We start from the raw sequence: 13522 nt of genomic DNA, 5'->3' as shown, positions 1-13522 counted from the left end.
CATACCCTCTCCTTAGATGATGGGCAAGCCCAGTGAGCCCACGGGGACCCGGCAGCACCAGAGTCACCCGGAGGAGACCGAGGAAGAGCTGAGGGAGCACCAGGCCCTCTCTCCCCAGGACGGAGGCTTTCCGTGTGGGATTGCCATCAAACAAGAGCCCCCAGACCCCCAAGAGAACCAGGAGGAGGACATGCAGCAGGAACTGCTGTTCAGACAGGTAGGAGGAGTGAGTGTGAGAGAGGGAGCTACCACAGGTAAATAGGATGTGCTAGTGATGTCATCCTACTTCCAGAGTCATGTCTTTTGAATAGGTTTCAAGATCATCATCAATTTATCATCCCGTCAGAACTGTCTCAGTTCGTCAGGGCCTGGACTCCACAAGGTGTCAACGTTCCACAGGGAGGCTGGCCCATGTTGACTCCAATGCTTTCCACAGTTGTGTCAAGTTAGCTGGATGTCCTTTGAGTGGTGAACCATTCTTGATACACACGGGAAACTGTTGAGCGTGAAAAACCCAGCAGCGTTGCAGTTCTTGTCACAAACCGGTGCTGTCTTGCCCATTCACCCTGAATTGCACACATACAGAATCCATGTCTCCCAGACTTAAAAATCCTTATTTAACTGTTCTCTGCCACTTCGTCTACACACTGAAGTGGATTTAACAAGTGACATCAATAAGGGATCACAGCTTTCACCTGGATTCACCTGCTCAGTCTTTGTCATGAAAAGAAGAATATTGTGTAATATTGTGAACACCTGGTAGGAGTTGTAGTTCTCATGAAATGGTGGTAACTTTCCGGCTTCTTCTTGGCCCCCAAATATGTTGAAACCGACATATGGTAAGTAAATTCACTCGCAAACAAGTATATATTTTAATATATATCTTAAATGACTGCATTTCCATGACTTTGACAATGCAAATTTGGGGCTCATTCTCAGCGTACAAAACGAGCACTTACATATCGGTATTGACTTTATTGCATTCTCTCTCTCTCTCTCTCTCTCTCTCTCTCTCTCACTCTCTCTCTCTCTCTCTCTCTCTCTCTCTCTCTCTCTCTCTCTCACTCTCTCACTCTCTCACTCTCTCACTCTCTCACTCTCTCTCTCTCACTTACTCACAAAATGATCTTGTTTATCAGTAGTTGTGTTTATTGAATGATTCACTTGGGCAATAATATGCTATTTCCTGTCCCAGGATGCTATGTTTCTGACACAGAGTCCTTTTTTAATGAGAGGAAACCATGCATCTTTTAAATCCACTTCCTCTGCTGCAGATAGATGTCATGTGTTTTGGTTCACCTCACGTAGCTTGACTGCCACCGTGTGGCTAAATGTTGGAAATACATTATAAAGAGCAGGTGATGTCACAATAGCCATCGGTGGCTGTGTCTGTTGCTATCATGCAATGTTGTTCTCTGTCCCTTCTTTCTCTTTCCCCTGCTCTTCTCTCTTTCTCTCCTCCCCCTTCTCTCTTTCTCTCTCTCCTTCTTTCCCCTTCCCTCTCTCTCCTCTCTCTCCTCTCTCCTCCTCCCCTCCTCGTCCACCTCTTTCCTCTCTCTGAGCAGCAGGCCATGTTGTTGGAGCAGCAGAGAATCCACCAGCTGAGAAACTATCAGGCTTCCATGGAGGCAGCCGGTCTGTCAATCACCTTCCCAGGTCACCGCCCCCTCTCCAGGGCCCAATCGTCTCCGGCCTCCGCTTCCTCCTTCCCCATCTCTGTCCCGCCCCCTGAGCCTCCCACCAAACCTCGCTTCACCACAGGTTGGTAGTAATGCTCTTCTCTTTTATATCAATCAAATGTATTTGTAAAGCCCTTTTCCATCAGCAGATGTCACCAAGTGCTGTACAGAAGCCCAGCTTAAAACCTAAAACAGCAAGCAATGCAGATGTAGATTCATTTTTATATATTTCTCTTTGTCTGTCGCTCCTTTATCCCTCCTTATTTTGCTCTGTCAGTTTGTTGTTTCCACTTGTGTGTGTGTGTGTGCGTCAGTGGTAATATGCGTGTGTTCATTACAATGCGTGTGTTTGTGCTAATGTCCTGGGTTCTACCTGCAGGGTTGGTGTATGACTCTCTGATGCAAAAGCACCAGTGTATGTGCGGGAACACACACACCCATCCGGAGCACGCCGGACGCGTCCAGAGCATCTGGTCCAGACTGCAGGAGACAGGACTTAGGGGACAGTGTGAGGTACATTCTAAAGCCTTCAACCATCCTTCTCTTTGCTATTCTCTGTTATAGAATCATTTTTATTTGTATTTGTAGTCTTCAAACAAGCGTGAATTTAATTCATTTCTGTTGCTAGGAGTTACCAACTGATGCATAAACATACATCATTGCTTATCCTTTCCATGTACTTTGTCATTTGTGATTCACTTAAACGCAGAGAATCCATTTTGTGTGTGTGTGTGTGTGTGTGTGTGTGTAGTGTATCCGTGGTAGGAAGGCCACTCTGGAGGAGCTCCAGACAGTCCACTCTGAAGCCCATGTCCTGCTGTATGGAACCAACCCCCTCCGACAGAAACTAGACTGTTCAGTCACGCCCATGTTGGTCAGATTACCATGTGGAGGAGTGGGGGTGAGTCTTCCTCCTCCTCAACCATCTTTCTCCTCCTCTTTTCTCCTCTGCCTCCTCCTATTTCTCCTCCTCAACCATCTTTATCCTCTTCCTTTCTCCTCTGCCTCCTCCTATTTCTACTCCTCAACCATCTTTATCCTCTTCCTTTCTCCTCTGCCTCCTCCTATTTCTCCTCCTCAACCATCTTTCTCCTCCTCCTTTCTCCTCTGCCTCCTCCTATTTCTACTCCTCAACCATCTTTATCCTCTTCCTTTCTCCTCTGCCTCCTCCTATTTCTACTCCTCAACCATCTTTATCCTCCTCCTTTCTCCTCTGCCTCCTCCTATTTCTCCTCCTCAACCATCTTTATCCTCTTCCTTTCTCCTCTGCCTCCTCCTATTTCTCCTCCTCAACAATCTTTCTCCTCCTCTTTTCTCCTCTGCCTCCTATTTCTCCTCCTCAACAATCTTTCTCCTCCTCTTTTCTCCTCTGCCTCCTATTTCTCCTCCTCAACCATCTTTCTCCTCCTCTTTTCTCCTCTGCCTCCTCCTATTTCTCCTCCTCAACCATCTTTCTCCTCCTCTTTTCTCCTCTGCCTCCTCCTATTTCTCTTCCTCATCTTCGTTTTCCTCCTCCTCAATGGTCAAATCATTAACCCCGTTTTATATTTTGGCAATGAACCCATTTATCTACTTCACCAAAGTCAAATGAACACGTGGCTCGTGGATACAATGTGTATGTCTCTGTGTCCAGTATGAAGGAAGTTAGAGGTAGTTTTACGAGTCAATGCTAACTGATGTTAGCACAATAAATGGACGTCTATGGTAACAGCTATCATGCTAGCTTATGGTCACATGCAAGCTGTTACCACAGATGTCCAGTCATTGTGCTTATGCTAGTTAGCAACTCCTTTCAAACTGCACGCAGACATAAAAATGGTCTCCACAAGTTCGTCTGACTCTGGGCAAGTAGATAAAGGGCTGCATTGCCAACATCCCAAAATGTCCCTTTAACTGTGACGACGATGATGATTGCAGGTGGACAGTGACACCATCTGGAACGAGGTCCATTCCTCTACTGCAGTTCGTCTGGCTGTGGGTTCTGTGGTGGAGCTGGTGTTCAAAGTGGCCACTGGTGAACTGAAGGTGAGTCCCTCTCTACCCTCTTCTCCTTTTCATCCCTCTATCCCTCCATTAAGGTTAGGTCTCTCTACCCTCTTCTCCTTTTCATCCCTCTATCCCTCCATTAAGGTTAGGTCTCTACCCTCCTCCTTTTCATCCCTCTATCCCTCCATTAAGGTTAGGTCTCTCTACCCTCTTCTCCTTTTCATCCCTCTATCCCTCCATTAAGGTTAGGTCTCTCTACCCTCTTCTCCTTTTCATCCCTCTATCCCTCCATTAAGGTTAGGTCTCTACCCTCCTCTTCTCATTTTCATCCCTCTATCCCTCCATTAAGGTTAGGTCTCTACCGTCCTCTTCTCCTTTTCATCCCTCTACCCCTCCATTAAGGTTAGGTCTCTCTACCCTCTTCTCCTTTTCATCCCTCTATCCCTCCATTAAGGTTAGGTCTCTACCCTCCTCTTCTCCTTTTCATCCCTCTACCCCTCCATTAAGGTTAGGTCTCTACCCTCTTCTCCTTTTCATCCCTCTATCCCTCCATTAAGGTTAGGTCTCTACCCTCCTCTTCTCCTTTTGATCCCTCTATCCCTCCATTAAGGTTAGGTCTCTCTACCGTCCTCTTCTCCTTTTCATCCCTCTACCCCTCCATTAAGGTTAGGTCTCTCTACCCTCTTCTCCTTTTCATCCCTCTATCCCTCCATTAAGGTTAGGTCTCTACCCTCTTCTCCTTTTCATCCCTCTATCCCTCCATTAAGGTTAGGTCTCTACCCTCTTCTCCTTTTCATCCCTCTATCCCTCCATTAAGGTTAGGTCTCTACCGTCCTCTTCTCCTTTTCATCCCTCTATCCCTCCATTAAGGTTAGGTCTCTACCCTCTTCTCCTTTTCATCCCTCTATCCCTCCATTAAGGTTAGGTCTCTACCCTCTTCTCCTTTTCATCCCCCTATCCCTCCATTAAGGTTAGGTCTCTACCCTCTTCTCCTTTTCATCCCTCTATCCCTCCATTAAGGTTAGGTCTCTACCCTCCTCTTCTCCTTTTGATCCCTCTATCCCTCCATTAAGGTTAGGTCTCTCTACCCTCTTCTCCTTTTCATCCCTCTATCCCTCCATTAAGGTTAGGTCTCTACCCTCCTCTTCTCCTTTTCATCCCTCTATCCATCCATTAAGGTTAGGTCTCTACCCTCTTCTCCTTTTCATCCCTCTATCCCTCCATTAAGGTTAGGTCTCTCTACCCTCTTCTCCTTTTCATCCCTCTATCCCTCCATTAAGGTTAGGTCTCTACCCTCTTCTCCTTTTCATCCCTCTATCCCTCCATTAAGGTTAGGTCTCTACCCTCTTCTCCTTTTCATCCCTCTATCCCTCCATTAAGGTTAGGTCTCTACCCTCTTCTCCTTTTCATCCCTCTATCCCTCCATTAAGGTTAGGTCTCTCTACCCTCCTCCTTTTCATCCCTCTATCCCTCCATTAAGGTTAGGTCTCTACCGTCCTCTTCTCCTTTTCATCCCTCTATCCCTCCATTAAGGTTAGGTGTCTCTACCCTCCTCTTCTCCTTTTCATCCCTCTATCCCTCCATTAAGGTTAGGTGTCTCTACCCTCCTCTTCTCCTTTTCATCCCTCTATCCCTCCATTAAGGTTAGGTCTCTACCCTCCTCTTCTCATTTTCATCCCTCTATCCCTCCATTAAGGTTAGGTCTCTACCCTCTTCTCCTTTTCATCCCCCTATCCCTCCATTAAGGTTAGGTCTCTACCCTCTTCTCCTTTTCATCCCCCTATCCCTCCATTAAGGTTAGGTCTCTACCCTCTTCTCCTTTTCATCCCTCTATCCCTCCATTAAGGTTAGGTCTCTACCCTCTTCTCCTTTTGATCCCTCTATCCCTCCATTAAGGTTAGGTCTCTCTACCCTCTTCTCATTTTCATCCCTCTATCCCTCCATTAAGGTTAGGTCTCTCTACCGTCCTCTTCTCCTTTTCATCCCTCTATCCCTCCATTAAGGTTAGGTCTCTACCCTCCTCTTCTCCTTTTCATCCCTCTATCCCTCCATTAAGGTTAGGTCTCTACCCTCCTCTTCTCCTTTTCATCCCTCTATCCCTCCATTAAGGTTAGGTCTCTACCCTCTTCTCCTTTTCATCCCTCTATCCCTCCATTAAGGTTAGGTCTCTACCATCTTCTCCTTTTCATCCCTCTACCCCTCCATTAAGGTTAGGTCTCTACCCTCTTCTCCTTTTCATCCCCCTATCCCTCCATTAAGGTTAGGTCTCTACCCTCTTCTCCTTTTCATCCCTCTATCCCTCCATTAAAGGTTAGGTCTCTACCCTCTTCTCCTTTTCATCCCTCTATCCCTCCATTAAGGTTAGGTCTCTACCCTCTTCTCCTTTTCATCCCTCTATCCCTCCATTAAGGTTAGGTCTCTACCCTCTTCTCCTTTTCATCCCTCTACCCCTCCATTAAGGTTAGGTCTCTACCCTCTTCTCCTTTTCATCCCTCTATCCCTCCATTAAGGTTAGGTCTCTACCCTCCTCTTCTCCTTTTCATCCCTCTATCCCTCCATTAAGGTTAGGTCTCTACCCTCCTCTTCTCCTTTTCATCCCTCTATCCCTCCATTAAGGTTAGGTCTCTACCCTCTTCTCCTTTTCATCCCTCTATCCCTCCATTAAGGTTAGGTCTCTCTACCCTCCTCCTTTTCATCCCTCTATCCCTCCATTAAGGTTAGGTCTCTCTACCCTCCTCCTTTTCATCCCTCTATCCCTCCATTAAGGTTAGGTCTCTACCCTCTTCTCCTTTTCATCCCTCTATCCCTCCATTAAGGTTAGGTCTCTACCGTCCTCTTCTCCTTTTCATCCCTCTATCCCTCCATTAAGGTTAGGTCTCTCTACCCTCCTCTCCTTTTCATCCCTCTATCCCTCCATTAAGGTTAGGTCTCTCTACCCTCTTCTCCTTTTCATCCCTCTATCCCTCCATTAAGGTTAGGACTCTCTACCCTCTTCTCCCTTTTCATCCCTCTATCCCTCCATTAAGGTTAGGTCTCTACCCTCCTCTTCTCCTTTTCATCCCTCTATCCCTCCATTAAGGTTAGGTCTCTACCCTCCTCTTCTCCTTTTCATCCCTCTATCCCTCCATTAAGGTTAGGTCTCTCTACCTCTTCTCCTTTTCATCCCTCTATCCCTCCATTAAGGTTAGGTCTCTACCCTCTTCTCCTTTTCATCCCTCTATCCCTCCATTAAGGTTAGGTCTCTACCCTCCTCCTTTTCATCCCTCTACCCCTCCATTAAGGTTAGGTCTCTCTACCCTCCTCCTTTTCATCCCTCTATCCCTCCATTAAGGTTAGGTGTCTCTACCCTCCTCTTCTCCTTTTCATCCCTCTATCCCTCCATTAAGGTTAGGTCTCTACCCTCCTCTTCTCCTTTTCATCCCTCTATCCCTCCATTAAGGTTAGGTCTCTACCCTCCTCTTCTCCTTTTCATCCCTCTATCCCTCCATTAAGGTTAGGTCTCTACCCTCTTCTCCTTTTCATCCCTCTATCCCTCCATTAAGGTTAGGTCTCTACCCTCTTCTCCTTTTCATCCCTCTACCCCTCCATTAAGGTTAGGTCTCTACCCTCTTCTGCTTTTCATCCCCCTATCCCTCCATTAAGGTTAGGTCTCTACCCTCTTCTCCTTTTCATCCCTCTATCCCTCCATTAAGGTTAGGTCTCTACCCTCTTCTCCTTTTCATCCCTCTATCCCTCCATTAAGGTTAGGTCTCTACCCTCTCTCTCCTTTTCATCCCTCTATCCCTCCATTAAGGTTAGGTCTCTACCCTCTTCTCCTTTTCATCCCTCTATCCCTCCATTAAGGTTAGGTCTCTACCCTCTTCTCCTTTTCATCCCTCTATCCCTCCATTAAGGTTAGGTCTCTACCCTCCTCTTCTCCTTTTCATCCCTCTATCCCTCCATTAAGGTTAGGTCTCTACCCTCTCTTCTCCTTTTCATCCCTCTATCCCTCCATTAAGGTTAGGTCTCTACCCTCTTCTCCTTTTCATCCCTCTATCCCTCCATTAAGGTTAGGTCTCTACCCTCCTCTTCTCCTTTTCATCCCTCTATCCCTCCATTAAGGTTAGGTCTCTCTACCCTCCTCCTTTTCATCCCTCTATCCCTCCATTAAGGTTAGGTCTCTCTACCCTCTTCTCCTTTTCATCCCTCTATCCCTCCATTAAGGTTAGGACTCTCTACCCTCTTCTCCTTTTCATCCCTCTATCCCTCCATTAAGGTTAGGTCTCTACCCTCCTCTTCTCCTTTTCATCCCTCTATCCCTCCATTAAGATTAGGTCTCTACCCTCCTCTTCTCCTTTTCATCCCTCTATCCCTCCATTAAGGTTAGGTCTCTCTACCCTCCTCCTTTTCATCCCTCTATCCCTCCATTAAGGTTAGGTCTCTCTACCCTCCTCCTTTTCATCCCTCTATCCCTCCATTAAGGTTAGGTCTCTACCCTCCTCCTTTTCATCCCTCTACCCCTCCATTAAGGTTAGGTCTCTCTACCCTCTTCTCCTTTTCATCCCTCTATCCCTCCATTAAGGTTAGGTCTCTACCCTCTTCTCCTTTTCATCCCTCTATCCCTCCATTAAGGTTAGGTCTCTACCCTCTTCTCCTTTTCATCCCTCTATCCCTCCATTAAGGTTAGGTCTCTACCCTCTTCTCCTTTTCATCCCTCTACCCCTCCATTAAGGTTAGGTCTCTACCCTCTTCTCCTTTTCATCCCTCTATCCCTCCATTAAGGTTAGGTCTCTACCCTCCTCTTCTCCTTTTCATCCCTCTATCCCTCCATTAAGGTTAGGTCTCTACCCTCCTCTTCTCCTTTTCATCCCTCTATCCCTCCATTAAGGTTAGGTCTCTACCCTCTTCTCCTTTTCATCCCTCTATCCCTCCATTAAGGTTAGGTCTCTCTACCCTCCTCCTTTTCATCCCTCTATCCCTCCATTAAGGTTAGGTCTCTCCCCCTCCTCCTTTTCATCCCTCTATCCCTCCATTAAGGTTAGGTCTCTACCCTCTTCTCCTTTTCATCCCTCTATCCCTCCATTAAGGTTAGGTCTCTACCGTCCTCTTCTCCTTTTCATCCCTCTATCCCTCCATTAAGGTTAGGTCTCTCTACCCTCCTCCTTTTCATCCCTCTATCCCTCCATTAAGGTTAGGTCTCTCTACCCTCCTCCTTTTCATCCCTCTATCCCTCCATTAAGGTTAGGACTCTCTACCCTCTTCTCCTTTTCATCCCTCTATCCCTCCATTAAGGTTAGGTCTCTACCCTCCTCTTCTCCTTTTCATCCCTCTATCCCTCCATTAAGGTTAGGTCTCTACCCTCCTCTTCTCCTTTTCATCCCTCTATCCCTCCATTAAGGTTAGGTCTCTCTACCCTCCTCCTTTTCATCCCTCTATCCCTCCATTAAGGTTAGGTCTCTCTACCCTCCTCCTTTTCATCCCTCTATCCCTCCATTAAGGTTAGGTCTCTACCCTCCTCCTTTTCATCCCTCTACCCCTCCATTAAGGTTAGGTCTCTCTACCCTCCTCCTTTTCATCCCTCTATCCCTCCATTAAGGTTAGGTGTCTCTACCCTCCTCTTCTCCTTTTCATCCCTCTATCCCTCCATTAAGGTTAGGTCTCTACCCTCCTCTTCTCCTTTTCATCCCTCTATCCCTCCATTAAGGTTAGGTGTCTCTACCCTCCTCTTCTCCTTTTCATCCCTCTATCCCTCCATTAAGGTTAGGTCTCTACCCCCTCTCTCCTTTTCATCCCTCTATCCCTCCATTAAGGTTAGGTCTCTACCCTCTTCTCCTTTTCATCCCTCTACCCCTCCATTAAGGTTAGGTCTCTACCCCCTCTTCTGCTTTTCATCCCCTATCCCTCCATTAAGGTTAGGTCTCTACCCTCTTCTCCTTTTCATCCCTCTATCCCTCCATTAAGGTTCGGTCTCTACCCTCTTCTCCTTTTCATCCCTCTATCCCTCCATTAAGGTTCGGTCTCTACCCTCTTCTCCTTTTCATCCCTCTATCCCTCCATTAAGGTTAGGTCTCTACCCTCTTCTCCTTTTCATCCCTCTATCCCTCCATTAAGGTTAGGTCTCTACCCTCTTCTCCTTTTCATCCCTCTATCCCTCCATTAAGGTTAGGTCTCTACCCTCTTCTCCTTTTCATCCCTCTATCCCTCCATTAAGGTTAGGTCTCTCTACCCTCCTCCTTTTCATCCCTCTATCCCTCCATTAAGGTTAGGTCTCTACCCTCTTCTCCTTTTCATCCCTCTATCCCTCCATTAAGGTTACGTCTCTACCCTCCTCTTCTCCTTTTCATCCCTCTATCCCTCCATTAAGGTTAGGTCTCTCTACCCTCCTCCTTTTCATCCCTCTATCCCTCCATTAAGGTTAGGTCTCTCTACCTCCTCCTTTTCATCCCTCTATCCCTCCATTAAGGTTAGGACTCTCTACCCTCTTCTCCTTTTCATCCCTCTATCCCTCCATTAAGGTTAGGTCTCTACCCTCCTCTTCTCCTTTTCATCCCTCTATCCCTCCATTAAGGTTAGGTCTCTACCCTCCTCTTCTCCTTTTCATCCCTCTATCCCTCCATTAAGGTTAGGTCTCTCTACCCTCCTCCTTTTCATCCCTCTATCCCTCCATTAAGGTTAGGTCTCTCTACCCTCTTCTCCTTTTCATCCCTCTATCCCTCCATTAAGGTTAGGTCTCTACCCTCCTCCTTTTCATCCCTCTACCCCTCCATTAAGGTTAGGTCTCTCTACCCTCCTCCTTTTCATCCCTCTATCCCTCCATTAAGGTTAGGTCTCTACCGTCCACTTCTCCTTTTCATCCCTCTATCCCTCCATTAAGGTTAGGTCTCTACCCTCCTCTTCTCCTTTTCATCCCTCTATCCCTCCATTAAGGTTAGGTCTCTACCGTCCTCTTCTCCTTTTCATCCCTCTATCCCTCCATTAAGGTTAGGTCTCTCTACCCTCCTCCTTTTCATCCCTCTATCCCTCCATTAAGGTGAGTCCTCTCTACCCTCCTCATTTTCATCCCTCTATCCCTCCATTAATGTTAGGTCTCTCTACCCTCCTCTTCTCCTTTTCATCCCTCTACCCCTCCATTAAGGTTAGGTCTCTACCCTCTTCTCCTTTTCATCCCTCTATTCCTCCATTAAGGTTAGGTCTCTACCCTCTTCTCCTTTTCATCCCTCTATCCCTCCATGAAGGTTAGGTCTCTCTACCCTCCTCCTTTTCATCCCTCTATCCCTCCATTAAGGTTAGGTCTCTACCCTCCTCTTCTCCTTTTCATCCCTCTATCCCTCCATTAAGGTTAGGTCTCTACCCTCTTCTCCTTTTCATCCCTCTATCCCTCCATTAAGGTTAGGTCTCTACCCTCTTCTCCTTTTCATCCCTCTATCCCTCCATTAAGGTTAGGTCTCTCTACCCTCCTCCTTTTCATCCCTCTATCCCTCCATTAAGGTTAGGTCTCTACCGTCCTCTTCTCCTTTTCATCCCTCTATCCCTCCATTAAGGTTAGGTCTCTCTACCGTCCTCTTCTCCTTTTCATCCCTCTATCCCTCCATTAAGGTTAGGTCTCTACCCTCCTCTTCTCATTTTCATCCCTCTATCCCTCCATTAAGGTTAGGTCTCTACCCTCTTCTCCTTTTCATCCCCCTATCCCTCCATTAAGGTTAGGTCTCTACCCTCTTCTCCTTTTCATCCCCCTATCCCTCCATTAAGGTTAGGTCTCTACCCTCTTCTCCTTTTCATCCCTCTATCCCTCCATTAAGGTTAGGTCTCTACCCTCTTCTCCTTTTGATCCCTCTATCCCTCCATTAAGGTTAGGTCTCTCTACCCTCTTCTCATTTTCATCCCTCTATCCCTCCATTAAGGTTAGGTCTCTCTACCGTCCTCTTCTCCTTTTCATCCCTCTACCCCTCCATTAAGGTTAGGTCTCTACCCTCCTCTTCTCCTTTTCATCCCTCTATCCCTCCATTAAGGTTAGGTCTCTACCCTCCTCTTCTCCTTTTCATCCCTCTATCCCTCCATTAAGGTTAGGTCTCTACCCTCTTCTCCTTTTCATCCCTCTATCCCTCCATTAAGGTTAGGTCTCTACCATCTTCTCCTTTTCATCCCTCTACCCCTCCATTAAGGTTAGGTCTCTACCCTCTTCTCCTTTTCATCCCCCTATCCCTCCATTAAGGTTAGGTCTCTACCCTCTTCTCCTTTTCATCCCTCTATCCCTCCATTAAGGTTAGGTCTCTACCCTCTTCTCCTTTTCATCCCTCTATCCCTCCATTAAGGTTAGGTCTCTACCCTCTTCTCCTTTTCATCCCTCTATCCCTCCATTAAGGTTAGGTCTCTACCCTCTTCTCCTTTTCATCCCTCTACCCCTCCATTAAGGTTAGGTCTCTACCCTCTTCTCCTTTTCATCCCTCTATCCCTCCATTAAGGTTAGGTCTCTACCCTCCTCTTCTCCTTTTCATCCCTCTATCCCTCCATTAAGGTTAGGTCTCTACCCTCCTCTTCTCCTTTTCATCCCTCTATCCCTCCATTAAGGTTAGGTCTCTACCCTCTCTTCTCCTTTTCATCCCTCTATCCCTCCATTAAGGTTAGGTCTCTCTACCCTCCTCCTTTTCATCCCTCTATCCCTCCATTAAGGTTAGGTCTCTCTACCCTCCTCCTTTTCATCCCTCTATCCCTCCATTAAGGTTAGGTCTCTACCCTCTTCTCCTTTTCATCCCTCTATCCCTCCATTAAGGTTAGGTCTCTACCCTCCTCTTCTCCTTTTCATCCCTCTATCCCTCCATTAAGGTTAGGTCTCTACCCTCCTCCTTTTCATCCCTCTATCCCTCCATTAAGGTTAGGTCTCTCTACCCTCCTCCTTTTCATCCCTCTATCCCTCCATTAAGGTTAGGACTCTCTACCCTCTTCTCCTTTTCATCCCTCTATCCCTCCATTAAGGTTAGGTCTCTACCCTCCTCTTCTCCTTTTCATCCCTCTATCCCTCCATTAAGGTTAGGTCTCTACCCTCCTCTTCTCCTTTTCATCCCTCTATCCCTCCATTAAGGTTAGGTCTCTCTACACTCCTCCTTTTCATCCCTCTATCCCTCCATTAAGGTTAGGTCTCTCTACCCTCCTCCTTTTCATCCCTCTATCCCTCCATTAAGGTTAGGTCTCTACCCTCCTCCTTTTCATCCCTCTACCCCTCCATTAAGGTTAGGTCTCTCTCTCCTTTTCATCCCTCTATCCCTCCATTAAGGTTAGGTGTCTCTACCCTCCTCTTCTCCTTTTCATCCCTCTATCCCTCCATTAAGGTTAGGTCTCTACCCTCCTCTTCTCCTTTTCATCCCTCTATCCCTCCATTAAGGTTAGGTCTCTACCCTCCTCTTCTCCTTTTCATCCCTCTATCCCTCCATTAAGGTTAGGTCTCTACCCTCTTCTCCTTTTCATCCCTCTACCCCTCCATTAAGGTTAGGTCTCTACCCTCTTCTGCTTTTCATCCCCCTATCCCTCCATTAAGGTTAGGTCTCTACCCTCTTCTCCTTTTCATCCCTCTATCCCTCCATTAAGGTTAGGTCTCTACCCTCTTCTCCTTTTCATCCCTCTATCCCTCCATTAAGGTTAGGTCTCTACCCTCTTCTCCTTTTCATCCCTCTATCCCTCCATTAAGGTTAGGTCTCTCTACCCTCCTCCTTTTCATCCCTCTATCCCTCCATTAAGGTTAGGACTCTCTACCCTCTTCTCATTTTCATCCCTCTATCCCTCCATTAAGGTTAGGTCTCTACCCTCCTCTTCTCCTTTTCATCCCTCTATCCCTCCATTAAGATTAGGTCTCTACCCTCCTCTTCTCCTTTTCATCCCTCTAT

General features: G+C 46.9%; 1 protein-coding gene across 5 annotated transcripts in view; it reads left to right on the top strand.

Annotated features, from left to right (window-relative positions):
- The window catches only part of LOC115121437 (histone deacetylase 4-like), an 86449-nt gene that overhangs the window by 56385 nt on the left and 16542 nt on the right, over positions 1–13522 (top strand). For all 5 annotated transcript variants that reach the window (XM_065018969.1, XM_065018970.1, XM_065018968.1 and 2 more), the window contains 5 exons: positions 17–217; positions 1566–1761; positions 2059–2192; positions 2431–2580; positions 3597–3704. In XM_065018969.1, the coding sequence (XP_064875041.1) occupies positions 17–217; positions 1566–1761; positions 2059–2192; positions 2431–2580; positions 3597–3704 (789 nt within the window). The remainder of the gene's footprint in view (positions 1–16; positions 218–1565; positions 1762–2058; positions 2193–2430; positions 2581–3596; positions 3705–13522) is intronic.

The sequence above is a fragment of the Oncorhynchus nerka genome, linkage group LG5 (assembly GCF_034236695.1).
Source record: "Oncorhynchus nerka isolate Pitt River linkage group LG5, Oner_Uvic_2.0, whole genome shotgun sequence".
Taxonomy (NCBI): Eukaryota; Metazoa; Chordata; class Actinopteri; order Salmoniformes; family Salmonidae; genus Oncorhynchus; species Oncorhynchus nerka.
The sequence above is the reverse complement of the archived record's forward strand: the minus strand, read 5'-3'. Positions and strand labels throughout refer to the sequence as shown.